Genomic DNA, 22,298 nt, shown 5'->3' on the forward strand with positions numbered 1-22,298 from the left:
GGGTGTCTTCCCAGGTAGGAGGTCCAGTGCACAGTGAGGAGCTTTCACCCCCAAGGATTAAAAGGATCCTACCAATGTTTTATAAAATAAGGCTAAGAGACTACTAGTGACACAATCACCAGTGTAATTTTAAAGATTCAGATTCTTGGGCTTCAGACCAGTCCTTATGAATCATATTTCTTGAAGTACACCTCAGGACCGTATTTTTAATAAATATTCCCCCCCCCCCCGTATTAATGTTCATAGTAATCATTAAGAACCACTGCTCTAAGTAGCTAGGAGAGAGAGACGAACAGGATGTATGGGATTTACAGATTCACGAAGGTAGAGCCTGTTTACTCTCAATAAAGGTCCCCTGGAATTGGGGAGGGAATGTGGTACCTGAGGTACTTGTACCCTTGAGAATAATGAGGGTGAAGCTGAGCTACATGAAGGCAGCAGTGTGTCCGCAGGCACGCTGGTGGGAGGGTTGGCGCCGCAGCCTTAGCTGCTTTGAGTCTCCCCCATATCATATTGTCTCTTTGTACCCAACAACACCCACCCCCCATTCTAGGCTACAGACAACACTGTGTAGAAACCACAGCAAATTTATTACTCAATATCCATCATAGCACCACCCGGAGCCCTCACCTCCCCTCCTCACCTGGCCCCAAGGGTACACCCAAAATGGAAAAAACAAAAGTAAACCCAGATCCCTGCTCCTCCTCTGGAAGAAAGGGCCTCAGCCCTGGAAGTCCCTTCCACGGTCCGAGCAGGCAGGAGAGCAGACCCCTCCGTGCCCGGAGAGTGAGACTCCAGGCTCAGATGACAGAGACAACATGCAGGCAGGAGCAGGAGCAGAGGCCTGTGTCTGTGGGAGAGGAGTGGGAGGGAAGGGCACCGCCTGAGGAGTCCGGGAATCTGGTTGTCCCGGGGATGCACGCGGGAGCTTCTGGGCAGCAGGGGCCGGCCCCTGGTTGGTTAGCGCTTTGACAGCTCATGGGACAGCCAGTCGAGCCCATCATACAGGCCTGTGCCTTGGGTGGCACAGGTGGCCTGAACGTACCACTGCGGGGGGGGGAGGGGGGGGGAAAGGAAAGAATGATCAGCAGCAAGGAAGAAAAGGGGATGCCCTGACTTCCTGCCCCAGCCTGTGGCTCCCTTGGGAGAGGCAGCACTCTCACCGTGCGGCTGCGCAAATGCTGCAGCCCCAGCTTGTCGGTCAGCTCGCTCACAGGCATGGCGTTGGGCATGTCCTGCTTGTTGGCAAACACCAGCAGCACCGCATCCCGCAGCTCATCCTCCTGCAGCTGAGGGAGGTGAAGGGGATGGAGTCTGGAGTCCTAGCGGAGTCTCCAGGCTTCCTCTTCCCCGCTGTGTAGGGGAGCACCCTTTTCTACCTCCTACCAGATTTGTGGGAAAAAAAAAAGTAATACTGCATAGTCTACTGCTGAACACAAGACAGAGTCATAAATCAGCTTGGAGTCATTTGGACTTATATCCAAAAAGACCCTTTTTCTAATGACTTGCCCTAGTCAAAATGACATTTCCAAATGGGAAAACAAGAATGTAAGATGATATTTCTCTCCACCACACATAATTCCTCCTTTCCCCACCAACTTCTCAGATATGAAGACATGAAAATTCAAGGAAAAAGTCAGTCATATGCCTTTCACGCAACTCAAATTCAAAACAGGGTGAGATACTCCTTGTGTCTGCATCCACAAAGGGAGACACTCAAAGCCTGTAAGCTATTTCCTGACTTTCATGTTAGCACAGAGACCTCAGATATCTGTCTCCAACAAGGGCTCAGCAACCAGGGCTCTGGGTGCTCACCATCTTCTGGAGTTCATCAGCAGATTCCTGGACCCGCTCTCGGTCATTACTGTCCACTACGAAGATGAGGCCCTGGGTGGGAAGGAAGAAAAGACAAGCAATCACTCTCACCTGGGACATAGCCTAGTCTGGCTCTTTCTCTCTTTTCCCCATCTTTGCTCTAAACCTTCTCATCTAGTAAATTTTCACTAAGGTTCTGCAAACATGCTGACACAAACTGGTGACACCCTGCGAAGGATACACTCTGCCCTCAGGCAAGCAGTGTAGCTAGAAGAAGTGCAAGGGAACAGGGAAAGATGAGACCAGAGCTAAATGAGGCAGCATGAGTGCACCCAGCTGGCTCAGTCAGTAGAGCATACAACTCTTGATCTTGGAGTTGTGAGTTCAAGGCCCACATTGGGTGAAAGCTTACTTTAAAAATAAATAAATAAACGAGGCCACATGGCCTCAGAACCCTGCTTCTCAGGAGAAGCATAAGGTGGCTAAGTCTCAGAAGACTATGGCCATTTGTGAAGGATGAGTAGAAGCAAGCCTACAAATGAGAACAGAAGGAGGTTAAGGTTTTTTTTTTTTTTCCTAGCTTGGGGGCCTAGCCTATGCCAACATCTTGGTTTGGAGCTCTAACACCTTTTCTCCGGGGGTTGGGGAGCCCCACCCCACCTGAGTGTTCTGGAAGTAGTGCCGCCACAGAGGCCGAATCTTGTCCTGGCCTCCCACGTCCCAGACTGTGAAACAAATGTTCTTGTATTCTACTGTTTCCACATTGAAGCCTGGAGATAATGGGAAAAAAAATATGAGAACAAAGTCCTGAAAGAAAGGAACTCATTAAATCTGGGTGGATTCATCAGAGACATATAAAACCAGAAGGCAACGACGAAGTCCCATGGGAACAGAACCGCAGAGCACCGGCAGTCCACAGACCAGGCGGGGCTAGGTCACATTCACCCTGCCTCGGCACCATCCAGCAACTAAAGGTAACTGTGACCCACTTCTCAGGTGGCAGTGTCTGGTGTCAGGGTCAGCTCACTGCACGGAGATAAGGGCCTCAGGCAGAATGGGGAGCAGCCCCTGAGGCGGCCTCCCATCAGCCTCCCGCTCCTCCCCGCCTCGCCTCAGAACTCACCTATGGTGGGGATGGTGGTGACAATCTCCCCCAACTTCAGTTTGTACAGAATTGTGGTCTTGCCAGCTGCATCCAAGCCAACTGCAACGGAGAGGGGCATAGGGATGGAGACGGGAGCGAGGGAGCCCTCTAGAGATCAGGGAAGGGGAGAGGCCAGGACAGCTGATGGAGACAGGGGCGGAGAGCCCTAGCGCCTGCAGGTGCGCGCTGTTCTCCACCTTCGAGGCCTTGAGAGCAGTCTGGGTGGTGAGCACCAACTCGTGCCCCGAAGCGGGCGAGAGGCGGGAGAGGGGTGGGGGTAAGGGGTCTAGGAGGAGGGCTGCGCTCCTTTTAAAAGTCGTCTCCAAGGGCGGAATCCTCCCGTCTTACCAGCCTGGCTGGGGCGGAGGGAGCTTCACCCCACCCAGGCCCGCAGCTCCCGGGCTCAGGCCCCGGGGTCGGCGCTGCAGATCGCGACCCGCCCGAGAGCAGTGACCGCAGGGGGGTTAGGCGGCGGGTGACTCGGGTTCAGAGACCCGGCTGAGCTGGGCTCGGAGGGACGCGGGGGCGGGAGGGCTGCGCGGGGGCCGACGCTCCGGTCCGGGCCGCGCGCTTGATCTGCCTCACCCATGAGGATCCGCATCTGCTTCTTCCCGAAGATCCGCGAAAAGAGCGCGGACACGGTGAGGCCCATGGCGGGGCCCGGGGGAGGGGGTGCGGGCACGGACGCGGGGTGCGGGCTGGAACCGGCCGGCCGCTGGGGGATGGGGCGCAGCAGCAGGAGGAGGAGGCTCCGCCGCCGCCTCCGCGCGTCCCGGCCCGCCCTACGTCATCGCGGGCCCGCCCCCGGCCGGGCCCCGCCCCCGCCCCGCCCCTTCCCCGCCCCCAGGCTCCCGCTCGGGCTGAATCGGAAGCTCAGCGAGTCTCCGCAAGCTCGCCGCGTCCCGCGCAGGCTTAAAGAGGGGAAGGGTCTGGGTTTCCCCTTTTCTCGAGGGCCGGCAGATCTGTGGCTGCTTCGCCGGCAGCCCGAGCGGGGCCGAGGAAAGTTTACAGTGCTCCCCAATCCTCCGCTTAAGTGGCCGGCCTCTTGGGCTTTGGTTTGTCGCGTCCAGCCCACCCTGCTTTCTGGTTTAGCTCTAGCGAACTAGCATCATCCACTGTATGCACCGCCCTCCTAGGGGAGCGGAAGCTCTGTGAACGCGTCGTAGTCTGCTTTGGCCCCTCAGCGCCCAGAGAGGGGCTTTGAGCGTTGCAGGTAGTTCAAGTGACTGTAGAATCTCGAGAGGAGTGAGAAAGAGAGGTGGTGGAAAAAGGGTGTCCAAGCGCTAGCTGGCCTTCTTGGTTTTGCAATCAGCAGAACCTACTCCTGCATGCTGGACAACAACGCCTTTGCCTCGATGGCCCCGGGCACAATGCTTTTCAGTAGATCCAGGCAGCTTTTCTGAAGCTTCTTCACTTTGCCAGAGACCTGGGAACCCGGATTTTTAATGCACACCTATCCAGGAATTTATGAAACTCTTGTGGCTTTAGACTCAAAGTGCTTCGTAAGTAATTTTCCCACTCAGCAACGAAGGGGGAAATAGCAAAACAGGAATTAATTTAAATTGTGTCTATGGTTGAGACTGGGTCAGTGCCAGGCACCTAATATATGCTTAATAAATACAGTACTTGCTGGTTTGAATGGACTAATAGGCTGCTCAGAGGAGCAAGGACAAGCAATTTGAAACTGGATTGCCAGTAGGCTTCTAGGATCAATTGCTTAGGGACTGGACATGGTGAGGGGAGCTGAGAGTCAGAGAACCTTTATTCATTCAGTCACTCAACAAATATTGAATGCCCACTATGGACCATTGTTCCAGGTCTCAGTCAAATCTCAGTTCTGTCCCCACCCACCCCCTCTTTTGGAGGGTTTAGCTTCAATCCTCACAACTCATTTATTTTCTACAGAAGGAGACTAATATCTGCCCTATCTAATGAGGTTATGGTGAAGATTAAAATGATAATATATCTGTATGTCTGTATGGTGCAGCTGGATGTTATCTGGGCCACTAAGAAACTAATTAGGTCTGAATAGACCTCCTGCCCCATCCTGACCTGAAAAGTCTGTAAAGAGAACAGACTTTGGGCACTAGGTATGAGTGAGTCCATGACTTTCCTTTACTCTTCAGCCATAGACTTGCATTCCTAAGAAGGCTTTTTACAAGGTTGAAGAGTGCATTTAAAAGAATTTCTCGATATAATAACTAGTGACCGAGTCAGGTCAGTTCTACAGCTTTTTAGCTCTTTTAATTAGCTTCTTCCTTTGCCCTATTGTCATTGCCCTATTTCATTACCATATCCTCTTCCTTAGGACAAAAATAGTGTCCTTACCAGTCGGCTGCCCCTTGGTATCTTCAACCTGTCATGCAAGTCTGGATGATGCCACTCAAGATTAAAATTGTTTAGTGTCTTCTTAACACCCAAGATAAAATCGAAAGGCCTTAATTTGTCTCCACCTATTGTGCCAGCCCCATCTGTTGCCACCTCCTTCACATACCCTAAGTTACTGCCATGAAATGATTCTCAATGCTTCCTGGGTAAACCAGCCTCTCTGATGCTGTAGGAGTCTGTTGCAATCTTTCCCCTCTACCAGGAATGCTTGTTTCCCTCATCTTTAGTTAGATGGACAATTGCTACTCATGCTTCAAATCCCTGAGTATTTTCCCTGAGAACATTCTCTGCCTCCCCTAGACAGGCCGCCCTCCTCTTCACTTACATGTCACTTTGAAAATCCCCATACATACTGGTATCAGAGCAGGAGTTGTGTTTGTAACACTAGATAGAAGAAGCTCCTTGAGGACAGGACCTTATCTCTTCATAGTGGTCACCTGGAGCAGCACTTGGTGAGAGTTAGACACATATAGGTAGAATTCCTAGTTGTGTGACCTTGGGCATGTTATTTAACCTGTGTCTCATGTTTCCATCCACTGAGAAGAATAACTCCAAGGGCTTAATATCAAAACTCTCGTGAAGGTCCTGGAATACAGTTGGCACATACGATGAGGGTCATGGCCATAGGGTGCTCTCTACAGATATTTGTTGAATCAACTCAGCAGAACTCAGGAAAGGTGCTAATAATTTTTTTAAAAGATTTTTAAAATTTACTTATTCATGAGAGACACACGGGGCGGGGGGCGGGGGGGAGAGGCAGAGACACAGGCAGAGGGAGAAGCAGGCTCCATGCAGGGATCCCGACGTGGGACTCGATTCCCAGACCCCAGCATCACGTCCTGGGCTGAAGGCGGCGCTAAGCCGCTGAGCCACCCGGGCTGCCCAATGTGCTGATAATTTTTATACTATATACCTAATAGGTGCCAAAACTGTCCTATCAAGGCTTACAGTTTTCGTGGTCTAAATGGGAGTCTTACTTGTTGATCTGTAGCGACAGAGCTAAATGTGGGGAAGCGTCGCTCATCCGGGTGTTTGAGGAGGACCCAGTGTGACGCTGCGCACTGTTCCTCGCTCATCGGAGCCCGAGGGTAGGCTCAGGCGCCCCCACCGTAGCACTGTCACTCCGGAATCCCGGGCTTGGTGGTCCTGCGCTCGCAGCCGCACTGAGTTCGGAACAGGTCGCCTCCCACCCACCACGCGCCCACTGGGGGCGGGCCCAGTTGCGTCACGTGTCGTCACTTCCAGCGGACCCGGAAGCGCCCTTCTCTGGCAACTGCAGTTAGGAAGTGGGGATGGGATTACGCTCGGTTTAAACTCTTGGCCGGCCGTGGGCTGAGGGCCGGCCGGGACTGCTGTGGCCTGGGCGAGCGCGGAGCGTGGAGCGGCTTCTGGGACAGTACAGGCGACCTCCGGCCGTGTGCTCCTGGCGCCCGCGTCGCCCCGCCTCTAAGATAGGACCCGCCCCCGCCCTCGGTGCCTGGGACCCCGCGGGCGCTTCTGCCCGGCTGCCCAGCGCTCTGCATCCGGTCTCCGACAGCGGGGAGGAGCCGGTGTGCGGCTTCGGGGACAGTTCTGTCCCTGTCGTTTACCGCCCCCGCCAAGGTCTCCGCGGGCCTCTTCTGACTGACGTCGAGCAACCCGTTCTGAACATGGAGAAGTTTGGCATGAATTTCGGGGGCGGACCGAGCAAGAAGGACCTGCTGGAGACCATTGAGACGCAGAAGAAGCAGCTCCTGCAGTACCAGGCACGTCTCAAGGATGTGGTCCGCGCCTATAAAAGTCTACTGAAAGAGAAGGAGGCTCTAGAGGCCAGCATTAAGGTGCTGTCGGTATCCCACGAGGCGGATGTGGGCCTCACAGGTGTCCAGCCTCCAGGCCTCTCTTTCCCTGACTCTGCGGATGACCGATGCTCCACTCACAGCGAAGATAGCACTGGGACAGCCACGAGCTTGGATACTGCGGCCAGTCTCACCAGCACCAAGGGTGAGTTTGGGGTAGAGGATGACAGGCTGGCCCGTGGCCTACCACCTCCAAAGTCCGAAGAAGCCAGCGGATCAGAGAGTGGCGTTAGCAGTAGCAGTGGAGATGGAGCATCTGGGGGTGGAGAAGTGGACAAACGGCTGCACCAGCTGAAGACTCAGTTGGCTACTTTGACCAGCTCTTTGGCCACAGTCACCCAGGAGAAGTCTCGCATGGAAGCTTCTTACTTGGCTGACAAGAAGAAGATGAAACAGGACTTAGAGGATACCAGTAAAAAGGCAGAGGAGGAGAGGGGCCGTCTGGAGGGAGAATTGAAGGGGCTGCAGGAGCAGATAGCAGAAACCAAAGCCCGACTTATCACCCAGCAGCATGATCGGGCCCAAGAGCAGAGTGACCATGCTGTGATGCTTCGTGAGCTCCAGAAACTGCTGCAGGAGGAGAGGACTCAGCGCCAGGACTTGGAGCTTCGGCTGGAAGAGACCCGAGAGGTCCTGGCGGGGCGGGCATATGCAGCCGGTCAGATGGAAGGGTTTGAACTGCAGACCAAGCAGCTGACCCGTGAGGTGGAGGACTTGAAAGGTGAGCTACAAGCTCTTCGAGAAGAGAAGAATCGGCCAGACCCTCGGCTGCAGGAGCTTCAGGAAGAGGCCGCTTGCCTTAAGAGCCATTTCCAGGCTCAGTTGCAGCAGGAAATGAGAAAGGTAATTATTGTCATGTCCTTGAAACATTAGTCATTTAGCCTGAAGTGGAAAACATTAGGGTTTTTTCTCCTTTGGTAATTAGAATTAAGTGGCTGCACTGTCGATTTTTGATGCTATTCAGAATGTTGCACTGGGAAATATGGGAAATCCTGGAAAATCTGTTCCGTGGGGTGTTGACAGTATCCACAGAATGCACTTCCAACAGGATATGGACTCTATTAGTGTAAGGCTGGTTTGGAGCCAGACGCCTCTGAACTTCTGGGCAGTGGCATCTTACCAGCTGTGCTCTGTGGAGCAGTAGAGTGGCAGCTGCGCGGTGAAAGGAGTGTGTATGCCTACGGGTATATGTATTATTTAGGTAGTGGTATATGCCTGGGGGATCAGGAGGTGCAAAAGGAATCTTCTCAGAAGTACCCTCTTATAATTGCTTCTCAACAGTTTGCCTGTTCAGGAAAGATGTGCTATTTTACAGTGCTCCTTTCAGTGTGGAGAGAGATCCAACTGAGTTGTGAACTTCTGAGAATATTGGGAGAGGAAAAGAATGTCATGTGATTTCTTAGTAGGATTTGGGGAAACATAAAGATAATACACTTCGTATGGGAGCCTTGTTTATGGTAGAAGAAAGTGGAAGCACTAAAGCAGAACAACAGCAGATTTACAGAGGTTCTTAATATTGTTTGGTATAATGTATCTCTGGGAGCAGAACCCAAACAGGTTATAGGAACTTTCGTTAGTATCCAGATCAATAGAAAAATCCCCAGTTTCCATTCTTTTTAGGTCATCCCAATCCCATGACCCTTTTGCTCCCCTCTCCTGCTTTCTCAGTTTGCTATAGGCGTTTGTGGCTTTTTGGGGATGCATTTCCATCTGTTCCTTTGTTTTACAGACAGCCCTTGCAGAAGATCAACTGCGGCAGCAATCTGAGGTAGAAGAGCAGAGAGTGGCGGCCCTGGAGAATCAAATATCTGAGGTGTCTGAACTACTGGGCACCTATGAGAAAGCCAAGCAGAAGGACCAGCTGGCCATCCAGAAGCTAAAGGAGCGCATTCTGCAGCTGGATCTGGAGAACAAGACACTGGCTCTGGCGGCCTCCAGCCGGTCCCCTCTAGACAGCCATGGAGAAGAGTCCAGTCTGGATGTCAATGTCCTGAAGGATAAGATGGAGAAGCTGAAGAGGTTGCTGCAGGTGGCAGCCAGGAAAAGCCAGGTGACCCTGGATGTGGAGAAGCTCTGTGACCTGGAGATCATGCCCAGCTCAGAGGCTGCTGACGGGGAGAAGGCTTCCGTGCTCTACTACCAACAGGAGCTGAAGCAGCTAAAGGAGGAGTTTGAGAGGTACAAGATGAGGGCCCAGGTGGTCCTCAAGAGCAAGAACACCAAAGACGGTAATCTGGCCAAGGAGCTGGAGGAGGCCCAGGAACAGCTTGCAGAACTGAAGGAGAAGTATATCTCATTGCGGCTGTCCTGCGAGGAACTCGAGCGCCAGCACCAGCAGGAGGCTGAGGACTGGAAGCAGGAGCTGGCCCGGCTGCAGCATCTCCACCGGCAGGAGCTAGAGCGGAGCCAGCTGGACTTCAGGGACCGCACGCTGAAACTCGAAGAAGAGCTGCACAAGCAGCGGGATCGGGCCCTGGCTGTGCTGGCTGAGAAGGACTTGGAGCTGGAGCAGCTGCGCTCTGCAGCCTTGTCCTCTGGGCTGCCAGGGCGCAGAAGCCCCGTGGGGGCTGGAGGGCCAGGAGAGCTTGCCGATGTGTCTGCCCCAGATAGCCTGACACAGGCACTGCAGCTGGCTGCAGCCAATGAGCCCACGTTCTTCCTGTATGCGGAGCAGCTGGCCCGCAAGGAGGTGGAGATCACATCACTGAGGAAGCAGAAACACAGGCTAGAGGTGGAGGTGCATCAGCTGCAGGATCGGCTGCTGGAGGAGGGGGAGCGGCACCGTGAGCGGGTTGGAGCCCTACAGAGTCACATTGAGAAGAATATCAGGGACCAGAGCAGGGAGGGAGCCAACCTGGAGTACCTCAAAAACATCATCTACCGCTTCCTGACCCTGCCTGACACCCTGGGCCGCCGGCAGACACTCACAGCCATCCTGACCATCTTGCATTTCAGTCCTGAGGAGAAACAAGTGATCATGCGGCTTCCAACCGGTGGTAGCTGGTGGCCTTCTGGCAAGAGATGATACCCTTTTCGCCAACTCCCAACATTACTGTGCCTCCTGTGTGGGAAGGGACAGACTCTGTTTCTACTGCCTCTTCTATTACATTATCAATTTTTTTCTTCACTGTGTTGAACTGGGAGAGTCTTTAATGTGGGGTGGAATTTTCTGCCAAACGCCATTAAAGCCACATTGTCCTTGGGCCCTAGAGATACTGGAAATGTCCCCAAGATTTCCTCGGGTGGTGTGCTTGTGAGGGGGACAGGGTGGCGAGATGAAGACTGGGAGGTGCCAAAGTTGAGGAAGTGGTGGGAATCTTTTAAAATAAGACTTTCTGTTTTAGTATTATGCTCCTAGCCCAGAACCAGGAGTAAATGTGACTCCAAAGGGAGTTCAGTTATTTCTAAACCCCCACAAGGACCAGCTGTTTACTCCCCATCTCATCATAGTCCGAGTCTGGTCCACTGCTGCCCCAATTTTCTGGGGACATAAATCCAGGCTGGAGAGAGGGACCAAGAAGTTTGAAATAGTGACAGATTGTCTGCTGTTGTCCATAGATTCTTCCATTCTGGAACTGGGAAGCTTGGTCTAGTTGGGGCTAGGTATGGCCTGGTCGGTCTGGACAAAACACACCACTGTGTCCATCCTGTAGAAGGCCCTGAGCACCACGTCCGTCTTAGGCATTTCCTGAGTAACCTGCTTTTCGCCCTGGATAGGGTTATCGGAGGCCTCTTGCATTTGACCTTGCCTTCACCTATCTGCCTCAGGATGGCCTGAGACTGTGAGTGAATGATTTTGCTAGCTTTCCTCTGTGTTGAACTTCCATTAAGAAAAAAAATCCTGGCTTCTTATAGAGAGGGGACCGATTGGGAAACTGATCCTGTCTGGATACAGAGAATTACCTCAGAGATTTACAGCCTCCTCACCATCCCCCCCGCCCCTCAGCTGTTTCTGCGGCTTTGTAGGGACAGAGAAGAGGAGGAAGATTTGCTGATTGCAGAAGATTGCTGTGACCCTCCCAAGAGAGTGGTGGAAGTTTAGGAGGAGCTGGGGTGCTAGCTGACCCGTGAATAGCATTCTAGCTAAATCTCCAGTCCCTGCAAGCCAGGGTATTCATGGGTTGCTGTCACCAGGGTGTTTTGCCAACTCTTTTAGGGGGTAATAGAGTTTCAGTACACAATCCTCGTCTTCCCCACATGTGTTACTACAAATTTTCCTCCTTTCTGGTTTTTTTTTTTTAATTTTTTAATTTTTATTTTTTTTATGTTTGGTCTTGTGAAAGTAGATTTGATCTGCGCATAAAGAAAGGGGACCTCAGGCAATCTGGAAAGAGGGGACTCAAGTAAGTTGGGTTGAGACAGTATCAGTTCCTCTATTCTATCCTTTCCCTCATCTGCTCTTCCTGGCATAGAGATCTTTGGACCCTAAAGACCAGTGCTTTACCACTGACTGGATTAATATGTATCTTTCTGTTACTTCATCATAGAAGTCTGATTTGTGTAGGTTTGGGATAGCAGAAGACTTTGCTTACATGTTCTAATTGGGAGACTGGGTACCTTGGACTGTCTACAAACAGCAGACTTAATGAAGCAGATGTGATGTGTTCAAATGATAACAGATCATGGAATCATTAAATCTGAACAACCTGACCTCTGTGCTTTCTTAATGAGATGCACACATACATACACATGCATACACACAGAATGTGAATATAAATGGTGAATAAAAAGGATGGAAATAATATATTAATCCATGAGTTTGAGGGGCACCTGGGTGGCTCAGTGGGTTAAACATCTGACTTTAGCTCAAGTTGTGATCTCAGGATCTTGAGGTTGGAGCTCTGCATCCGGCTCTGTGCTCAGTGGGGAGTTTGCTTGTTCTTCTGCTCTGCCCCCTTCCCCTTGCTCATGCTCTCTCCCTGTCTCTCTTAAGTAAATTTTTTTTAAAGCTTTTATTTATTTATTCATGAGAAACACAGAGACACAGGGAGAGGGAGAAGCAGGCTTCTTGCAGGGAGCCCAATGTGGGACTCCATCCTAGGACCCTGGGATCACGCCCTGAGCCACCCAGGTGTCCCAAGTAAATAAAATCTTAAAAAGAAATCCATGAGCTTGAATCTAGAGAGGAATGTCTCAATGCTTTACCTCAATTACAAAACAAATTTTTCAGCCTGGAATTACGTGTGTGTATTTGTGCTACAAGACTGTAAATAAACAGCTACACTAGAAAAAGCTTTCTCCTAGGTTTGGTGAATGGGCTTGAATCTTCAGTAATTGCTGCTTGAAACTTTAGAAATAATCAGTGTATTGAATGCTTTATTATGCTTCAAATCATGGTTCACAGTATCCTGGAAAAATTTCTGAGTATTTCAAACTAAACTAAAATCATAATCATCATTTAATTGTCTTAATTAACCCGATCCCCTCAAATGTAGCATATATTTTTATTGTTATTTCTAGGTGGTTTTGGACAGCACAGAAAGATCCATAGTCATAGCTGTTTTCCTAGGACTAATCAATCATTCCTATGCTTTTTATTTTTGAGAAGACACCACAGGGGCAAAGAAGCAAGTCAAGTTCTGATAAATAATTGTTAAAGTACTGATATTTATAAGCCCATGACTACTCCCTACTGAAGTGGAAAAGGCATGGTCCCTTCCTACCTTTCAGAAGAACACAAGTTCTTTGTCTCCCCACATTTTCCTCCCAAATATGTTTTCCAGTTGCCTGACTGGTTTTCCAGTGCTACTACATACTCTGAGAAAGGAAAGGGAGAGAGAGGAAAAGAATTGGGATCAGATACAGTCAGAGAAAAATAAGTTTTCCCCTGGCCTTGGTTCCAGAATATCGGACAGTACATGAGATGTGTCACTAAAGGAATGAGACAGCCTTATTTATTACCACACAAATTGGGAGGATTGCTGAGAACAGATGCAGGGAGAAGGGAGCAGGAAGGCAAGTTGATTATTCTAAGGGCTCTCAGCTTTCCTCCTCCTCTCTCCTCTCTTGTTGGGGATCTCCTCTCTGGGGAGCAGATAGTCATATAATTATGCCCCAGATGTAAATCCCCATCTGTTACCCAGAACTCTAGGGCTCTTGGCCTTGTCTTGAGAAGCTGCCACTACAGGGTTGTGTTTGGTAACTTGCCAAGTGTACTAGCACCATGTCAAGCCATTCACACCCATTATATCATTTACTCCACATACATGTTGCTATCCTCCCATTTTTACAGATGAAGAGAGGGTGGTTGAGATGTTAAATTTGCCCAAGGTCACATAACTGGAAATGTCTGAAACAGGTTTGGCTACCCAACACCTGCTCAATCTGGGTGTCCTTTCTTAGGACTTGTGAGGGTCAGGGCCTATCTCCACAGGTGACTTCAGGGATGGAGAGATGGATTGCTAGGTTGAACTGGGTTGGTTCAAATGGGGAGAAGGTCTCCAGCCATAAATTGCAGTCAAGCAATGTTGCTATGCTGTAGAGTTAAACAGGCGACATTTGTTCCTTCTAAAGAGCCCTAAAGCTGTCCTCTCCCCCAGGTTCTAGATGACCGCTAATTTTTAGGACTTGGATCACTAACAAAACAAAAGGAGGGCTGGGTATCAACTATTGCTGTTGTGGTTCCAACTATGACCTCTAGTAAGGAGGGAAAACAGCTTGGGGAATTAAAAATAGAACACTAATGAATGGGTCACTAATCTTCAGTTCCTTTTATTTCCCCCCCCTCTGTCTTTCCATGCTTCTCTAGGCAGCCTGGTTACCCCAGGTTGATGGTTTTGGAGCAAGGAACTAGGTTCACACATTCTGGGTTGAAATCTCAATCCAATCTCCTGTCAGTTCTGTGACCTTAACAAATTAATATTACTTAAGTTTCTTATAATGGGGGTAATACCACCTATTTCAGGGTTCTGTCCTCATCTTAAAGAAAAACTAAGTATATAAAGAACCAGCCCAGTACCCAAAACAAAGTCGGTGCCAAACCATGTTTGAGTACACGCCCCCCCCACCCCCGCCACCCAGAGTGTTTAGGTGGCAGAATGGAGGTTAGACTGAGCTCTCTGGATTTAAGTCCAGTGTTTCTTAGCCACAAATCTTGCTGTAAGCAAAAGTAGAAATAACAATGGCCTTTTGGGTTAGTCCAGGTGGCTCAGTGGTTTAGCCCCACCTTCAGCCTAGGGCCTGATCCTGGAGACCCGGGATTCGAGTCCCATGTCAGGCTCCCTGCATGGAGCCTGCTTCTCCCTCTGCCTGTGTCTCTGCCTCTCTCTCTCTCTCTCTCTCTCTCTGTCTCTCATGAATAAATAAATAAAATCTTAAAAAAACAAAAAACAAAAAACAATGGCCTTTTGTGGAGTGCCTGCTAGGAAGCAGACTGCTCACATTTCCCCTACATTATTTTATTTACTTATCATACCAATCTTGTGAAGTGTATCTGTTTTGCAAAGGAGGACATGGAGGCTTGGCAAAATGAGACGAATTGCCAAAGGCCCAGGGCTGGTAATGGCAGAATCGGAATGCAAACATGTTTATCTGAGGCCGTGCTGTCCCCTGTCAAAATATTTTGGAGGTTAGTATTTACAGTAGGGTCCCTTGTCTTTATCTTAATTCAGCAGCTATCAGGTCTCTGAAAATACAGCTTCAGTCTAGACAGTATCACAGACCCTTCCCGGGGCATCCTATCCTGGCAGCTTGCATACTCCACTGGCCTATCTGCCCAGCATGTGGCTTTAGTCAGCTGAGTTGTGATTGGAAGGCGTCTGGAGGCCAAGCTTGTTCATGTTGGGTTTGCAGGCCTTCGCTGGGTCACCTGGTCAGTTTCCATTTCCCGAAACTGGGATCCTCCACACCATTCTCTCTACCTCAAGGTCCTTCCCCCAATGCCATCCCAACCTGGATGCTCCTGCCCTTTCACGCTTGACTGGAATGTCACTTCCTCCATGCTGATTTCTCTGATACTTAGCCATGTGCAGTGCTTCCTTCTCTGAGGTCCTTTGCAATTTTTTTCATACTGACCTTGGGCACAGTGATTTCCTATACTTTATTATTATTTTTTTTAGAGAGGGAGTTGTGGCGGGGGTGCAGAGGGTGAGGGAGAGAGGAGGGCTCCCTAGCAGGCCCTGCACTGAGTGCGGAGTCCTAGGCAGGCTCAATCTCATGACCTGAGCAAAAACCAAGAGTTGGACGCTTAACTGACTATGCTGCCGGGTGCCCCTCTTGTACTTTTATTTTTAAACTTACTTCTCTGTGTTTTTGACTAGCCTGTAAATTCCTCAATGTCATGCCCCATGCCTTATTCATCTTTGTACTATTAGGACTTCTCATTCCTGGCACTTACTGAGTGCTTAATACAGAGCTGACTGGATGGAAAAGAGGCTGAAAATACCAGTCTCATAGGATTCTATAACCCCGTCCACCATCTGCATTCCAATTTGTCAATTAACCCAATAATATTCTTCATAGAATTTTTCTTCGTCTTGTAAAGGATCTTGTTAAGGATCACATATTGCATTTAATTGCTTTATCTCTTTAGTCTTCTTTAATCTAGGATAGTTCCTCACCTTTTCATTATCTTTTTTTTTTTTTTTTTACCTTTTCATTATCTTTTACAACAGAGGCATTTTTAGATAATACAGCTCCCTGCCTCCCCTTAATAGAAATTTCTTTATGATTCGATGGCTGGTTATACATTCCCTGCCAGCATATTATACAAGTGATGTGATCTCAGAATATCACATCTAGAGGCAAATTGTATCCATTTGTCCTTCATTGATGATATTGATTGTGGTGCCCACACAGATATCTGATTTCTTCACTATGTAGTTAATATTTTCTGCCTTGCTACCAACAAGCAATCTATGGGGAGATGCTTTAAGTCCCTGCGGATATCCTGCTCCTCATCAAAGCTTCCCTTCTAAATTTAGTATCAACCAATGATAATCCAATCATTACTCTATTGGCTGTGATGGTTGCAAAATGGTTTTCAACTCTAGCATTTATCTTTTGGTCTTTGATATTTTCTAAGCAAGAGCCTTGCCTTCTCCGTTGCTTATTTAACAGTTTATTTATCTATTTATTATTAGTATGAACTGATGGATTCCTATTTTTCCACAGTTTATAATTCACTATTTTACTTAATTATTTTAACTCAAATTTCCTCAGATTTGGTCAAAGTCCCTTCAAACTGCCATATTCTTGTGTCATTCCCCCATCATTTCTGGCAAAAAATGTGTTTCTGGCTCATCTTCTGAGTTCTATACCCCAGTCATGAAATCAATTATTTCTCTGGGGGTCCTTGGTTCCTACTAGAGAAGACTGGTATTAGAAACCAATATCTGGGAGTGATGGAAGTTCATTGTTACTGGGGTATCTTTGCTTTTAGGTCCTCAAGGTAGGCAGACTTGGGAAATGTATGCATATAATGTATATACATAGATACACGTACACATGTGGCTATACACATATGCAATACACACTTTATACATCATGAGCTCACACTGATATCTCTAATTCCGATCCATTTCCACACAGTGTTTTTGCATTATCCATCCATTCCATATTTGTGTTTCTTCTACAGCAAGAACCCTAGGATGGATCCTGTAATGTTTCATTAATATTATATGTTTCATTGACATTTAGAAAACAGGCAGAGTGAAATAAGCACAAGGAGACAGACAAGAACAACCAGAAAAGGAGGAGAAAGCCAGTGGAGGGATGTCAGAGAATTCAAGGTAGACTGAGTTTCATTATGGAAATATGGAAAACAGTGGCTGAGCTATACAGCGGAATACATGTGAATGTTAAAAAGCCATTTCAAATCCTGTTGTAAAGTCATTTAAAACCTGACAGGGCTGAGGGCACCTGGATGGTGCAGTCAGTTGAGCATCTGACTCATGCTTTTGGCTCAGGTCATGATCTCTGGGTCATGGGATTGAGCCCTGCAACAGGCTCCATGTTCAGTGCAGAATCTGCCTGAGACCCTTTCCCTCTCCCTCTGCCTTTGTGCTCACCATCTCTCTCTCTCTCTGTCTCTCTCCCTCTCTCAAATAAATCTTTTTTAAAAAACATAAAATTAAAAATTTAAAATCAAGGTGTCCACAGGGCTCTATTCCATTCTGGAGGCTGGAGGGAGGAGCCATTTCCTTGCCTCTTCCAGCTTCTAGAGGCTGTCTGCGTTTTTTCCCATGGTCCCCTTCCTCCATTTTCAAAACCAGAGATGTGACATTGCTGTGTACCTTTCTCCCAGAGTCACATCTTCCTCTAACTCTTCTGCCTCCCTTCTTCCACTCTTACAGACCCCATGATTACATTAGGTCATTGGGATAATCCAGGATCATCTCTCTATTTTAATTCCCCTTTACCATGTAACCTAACAGGTTCTAGAAATTAGGACATGAACATCTGTGGTGGACATTATTCTGCCTACCACAGTATATATTTGGTAAATATTTTACCTGGAGAGAATTTTAGCGAGCAGAAATGGAAAATGAAAATTCTCTCTAACTTCTTGGTAATAAAAGCTTCGGGTACTACTGGAATATTCCTAGCGATATACTTTTTCATGGGAAACCAGCAACACCTAGTGTCTCTTCAAATAAATTTCAACAGAAAACATAAAGTGTTCCATAATTAAAAAGATAGAAGGTACAGCTCAGTTCCTGATGGCAGAGGAAGGAAATTCTCACCATTCATAGTGGAAGAAGACTGATGATTCTCTCTTCTATCTGTTCTCTCTCTCTCTCTCTCTCTCTCTTTTTTTTGACATAATGTTTTCAAGGTTCATCCATAGCTCTTCTATCTGTTCTTTAGACCTAGTTGTGGCCCCCATATCCATGCATATATCCAGAGGTATTTAAATTAATTCTGCTTGGGCATGACACAATAATGGGCTCTGTGACAGAAGAAGAAAGATAAGAACATGATTTCCATTTTCAAATTGCCTTCAGTCTTATTGAGCAGACAAGACACACTGTGGGAATTAAAGCATATATATGTACCCATTTATAAAATACTAGAGATTTAATGGCCAAGGATACCAGTTATAATGAGGCTTAGTTGTGCATATATCAAAACCCAAAAGAACACTGGCTTCAATAGCAGAGAAATTCATTTATTGTTCTTGTGAAAGAGTTTGTGTAGTCATTGGAAGCCCTTCAAAAAGTTAAACATAGAGTTATATAGGACTCATAAGTTACACTCCAAAGTTTATATCCAAGAGAATTGAAAACACACTTCCATACAAAAACTTGTATATTAATGTCTCTTAATACAGATAATAGCCACAAAGTGGAAACAACCCAAATGCCTGCCGTCTGATGAATGGATAAGCAAAATGTCGTATAATCCACACAATGGAATATTATTCAACCATAAAAAGGAAGGAAGTACTGATACACACTACAGCATGGAAGAACTTGAAAAACATTATGCTAAGTGAAATAAGTCAGACACAACGGCCACATGTTGCATGATTCCATGTGTATGAAATGTCCAGGACACATACATTTATAGAGACAGAGAGTAGATTAGTCATTGCTAGGGGCTGGGGAGCAGGAAGGGAAGAATGGAAGTGACAGCTAAGCACAAGGTTTATGTTGGAGGTGATGGTCTGGAATTAGCAGTAATGGTTGAACAGCTTTGTGCATATGCTAAAAACTCCATCAGCTGTTGAATTGTACACTTTAAGTGGGTAAATTGTTTTATATGTGAATTGTATCTCAATAAAGTTACTAAAAGCATGCTAGGAGGGCTAGGGAGGCAAAATGAGTGATGAATAATTAGAGGACATGGAGAAGAGATTGGAAAAGTTTCTCCCATTAGTTGTTTGCTCCCCACCCCCCCAGTTCCTTCTCTAGGCCTCAGGGTGGTTGACCCTTTCTTTCCCATGTGTTAGATCTCCTTCCCACAAATAGGAGGATATTGACTATGAGAGGCTGACCTGGCCCTCGCCAGGGAGAGAGATGGCTTTTCTGGGCCCTATGGAGATAAAATAGAGAATGTGCTGATGGACACAGAATGGAATAGGGTTCACAATCCCTATCCTGATGGTGTCCCCATGTGGGAGGCACTTCTGGTTCAAGGGAATATATGTCCTTGAGAGTCCTTGGCCCTGATGGCGCAGGGGAGGAGCTCTGTGAGCCTGATAGATCACTGTTGGCCACTATGTGACTGACTGGAGGAGGATGAATCTTAAGGATGCCTGTGTCCCTAATCTCCACGGGGGAATGTGAACTAGCAGTGCCTGTCTGCACGCCCTGGCTGACCCTGCTTTGGGCCCTCAAGCCATTTGTCCTCCCTCCAGTCCCCAGTGATAGAGAGTTCCTCATTAACACATATTTTGGAATCCTCTTCACAGCCCTGTGGCTTTATTCTTGATCTGTCTCTTATTTCTCTTCTTGTGCTGTACAAACCAAGTATTCCTCCTGCCTGCTTGCTTGCTTGCTTGCTTTTTCTCTTTTGGAGTTGTCACACACAAAGAAACTTTCATTTGTAGCAAATAAGGAGGTCACAGGGAATAACTGCCAAAGCCATGACTCCTCAAGTACTATTTCTGACATCACTGTAAGAGCTATCTCACTTGTTCTAATAGGCCTTTGTCAACAGTGCAGATTGGATTAGACTTCATGTGTTACCTTGAGTGACTCATGTCTGTCCCTATGACCTTTCTCCCCATATTCATAGATCCCAGGAGTCTAGGTAGTGTGGAGATGGATAGAGATTAGCCTGAGATGGAGGAACTATTGTAAAAGATAGAGTCCCAATGGTCACAGCCAGAAGTGCAAGGAGACATGATGACTAAAAGTAGCATGGTATCCAGGATGGGACCCTAGGACAGAAAAATGACATTAGGTAAAAACTAGAAAATAGGAATCAAGTATAGACCTTGGTTAATAATCATGTATTGATACTGCTTTATTAATTGGGACAAATATGCCATAATGTAAGATGTTCATCATAGGGAAAACTGAGTTTGAGGTATGTGGAAACTCTCTATATTGTCTTTGAAAATTCTCTGTAAATCTAAAATTATTCTAAAATTAAGACTTCATTAAATCATACCCAAATATAATGTCCCCATTCCCATCAGAGAATTTAGCTCTGCATTGGCCAGACTATTTTAAAGAATGTCATCCTTCTCTATTATTTATTTATTAAAAGATTTATTATTATGTTTAAGTAATCTCAACATCCAATGTGGGGCTCAAACTCACAACCCTGAGTCAAGAGTCATATACTCCACCGACTGAACCAGCCAGGTGACCCCCATCTGACTTCTTTAAATGCTAGTTATCGATACCACTTGAATCATCAGTGTAGCCTGGAAAAGATCCATTTACCTGTGTATAAAAGACAGGACTTTAAAATCCTGGGTGAATGGATAGGAAGATGAGAACACTGGAGCAGAAGTGCACATTCTGGTCCTAGAGGGGATGAGGCCTTGAAGGACGAGTGACTGTTGTAATCCTGAGCCATGTCCGAATGGCTGTTAGGAAAGGACTGACCCATGAGAACACATCTCAGGGAGTTCAGGTAAGTTTTGCATCCACAGCAGAGCCAAAGGTCAGGAGCTGAAAGTGTTGCCAGGCTTTGTGTCAAACTCGTGAGTTTAGTGTGAGAATGAGCAAAGGTTGGGGTGTGTAAGCCATGTAACTGGGTCATTCAGAAGTGAGTTCAGGTTCCAAGATCTCTGACTGGGGGGCACAATGGGTCAGCATACTTCTTATGACAAGCTGTTAGAGGTAGACAGCCTGGCCAACCAGATGCCTCTGTCCACCTCCCTGGGGGATGCTGCTGAGGAAAAAGAGGGACTGAAGAGGTAGAGGAAGGGGAGAGAAATGACTTGGCAGGCTGTCCTACCCCTCAAGTGGTGACTGGTTTTCTTAGGCAGGTGCTTACCTATTTAGTGTAATGGGCTGAATAGTATCTCTAAAATTCACATCTATTTGGAGCCTTAGTAGGTGACCGTAACTGGAAATAGGGTCTTTGCAGGTATAATTACTTAAGATGAGGTCATACGGGATTCAAGTGGACCCTAATCCAATGAATTTTGTCCTTACAACAAGAGGAGACACACAGATGGGAGAAGGCCATGTACAGTTGGAGACAGAATATGGAATGATGTACCCATAAGCCAGGGAACACTAAGGATTGCTAGGAGCCATCAGAAGGCAGGAAGAGGGACACTTGATTTGGGACTTGTGGATTCCAGAATTGAAAGAGAATACCTTTCTGTTTTAGGCGACCTAGCTTGTGGTTCTCTGTTCTGGCGGCCTAAGGAAATCCACACATCTGATGGGGATGGTGCTGGGAGGGTGTATAGCACCAGCTACGCTTGGCGGGCCTCAAACTGGGGTGATTCCTGGTCCCTGGCAGGCCAGAAGCCTGAAGCTGGAGCCTTATAATTGTGAGCCCCAACATGATCCAAAAATTTATGAGTAATTAGTATAGATGATAATATAGGTTACCCCCACCTTCTATTCCCCACAGTGAAGTCTTGCCTACATGGGATTTCCTTGTGAAATATTTGTCCCATTATCTGAAAGAACCAAAAGGTGTAAATTCCTCCTAAAAACTTTGCCCAGTGGTTCCATGGGATATGCCCACATTTTCTTCTCTAGGGGTTACCCATCCCACACCTTCATGCAGAAATTTTTCAGATCCTTCATGCCTCTCTTTTCAGATCCTAGATCTGCTTGATCATTGTGACCTCTGACCACATGATGGTCATAGTGTGGCCACAGTCTCGGACACTATGAACCATCCGTTTCCCAAACTTCTCTCCTAGAAAGCAACACCTCTTTCTTCTTTCTCCTCTGACTTCCTCTCTTCGTATCTCTGTGACTTAATTACCTCCCCCACTTGCTTGAAAATGTTGTAGTTCATTTGAGTTCTGTATTTGATCTTCTGTCATCACTCTACAACTCTCTTGGGGGACCATCCAATTTCCTAAGTCTGATTGCCCCCACCACATGACCCCTAAACCTGTGCTCCAGTTCAGGACTCTTCCTTGAGCTCCAGCTTCATAGGTCAATGCAAGGTTTCCCCATGGTGGGTACCAGCCACTTGTGAATCAGGGTGTTTCTAAGCACTGGATTGATGTGTGTCTTCCCTCAGCT

General features: G+C 47.6%; 2 protein-coding genes across 2 annotated transcripts; one reads left to right on the top strand and one right to left on the bottom strand.

The window, feature by feature from the left end:
• Positions 1-569: 569 nt before the first annotated feature.
• ARF5 (ARF GTPase 5) lies at positions 570-3,891 on the bottom strand. Its single transcript, XM_026010781.2, has 6 exons — positions 3,545-3,891; positions 2,939-3,019; positions 2,476-2,585; positions 1,816-1,887; positions 1,164-1,289; positions 570-1,047 (listed from the first exon to the last, which is right to left on the bottom strand). Exons 1-6 carry the CDS (start codon positions 3,609-3,611, stop codon positions 961-963), a joined length of 543 nt encoding a protein of 180 aa, XP_025866566.1. The 5' UTR covers positions 3,612-3,891; the 3' UTR covers positions 570-960.
• GCC1 (GRIP and coiled-coil domain containing 1) lies at positions 3,879-11,835 on the top strand. The gene is made up of 2 exons (XM_026010778.2): positions 3,879-8,028; positions 8,915-11,835. Exons 1-2 carry the CDS (start codon positions 6,997-6,999, stop codon positions 10,208-10,210), a joined length of 2,328 nt encoding a protein of 775 aa, XP_025866563.1. The 5' UTR covers positions 3,879-6,996; the 3' UTR covers positions 10,211-11,835.
• Positions 11,836-22,298: the final 10,463 nt, after the last annotated feature.

The sequence above is a fragment of the Vulpes vulpes genome, chromosome 7, assembly GCF_048418805.1.
Source record: "Vulpes vulpes isolate BD-2025 chromosome 7, VulVul3, whole genome shotgun sequence".
NCBI classification, from domain to species: domain Eukaryota; kingdom Metazoa; phylum Chordata; class Mammalia; order Carnivora; family Canidae; genus Vulpes; species Vulpes vulpes.

What these genes read in the sequence shown, in the direction of transcription:
- ARF5 (XM_026010781.2), bottom strand. Translation starts at nt 3,611, where the DNA reads ATGGGCCTCACCGTGTCCGCGCTCTTTTCGCGGATCTTCGGGAAGAAG. An exon ending in ACTACTTCCAGAACACTCAG is followed by an intron (nt 1,888 to 2,475) that starts GTGGGGTGGGGC and finishes CTTCCCACCCAG; the next exon opens with GGCCTCATCTTCGTAGTGGA. An exon ending in CTGATGAACTCCAGAAGATG is followed by an intron (nt 1,290 to 1,815) that starts GTGAGCACCCAG and finishes CACCTCCCTCAG; the next exon opens with CTGCAGGAGGATGAGCTGCG.
- GCC1 (XM_026010778.2), top strand. Translation starts at nt 6,997, where the DNA reads ATGGAGAAGTTTGGCATGAATTTCGGGGGCGGACCGAGCAAGAAGGAC. An exon ending in TGCAGCAGGAAATGAGAAAG is followed by an intron (nt 8,029 to 8,914) that starts GTAATTATTGTC and finishes TTTGTTTTACAG; the next exon opens with ACAGCCCTTGCAGAAGATCA.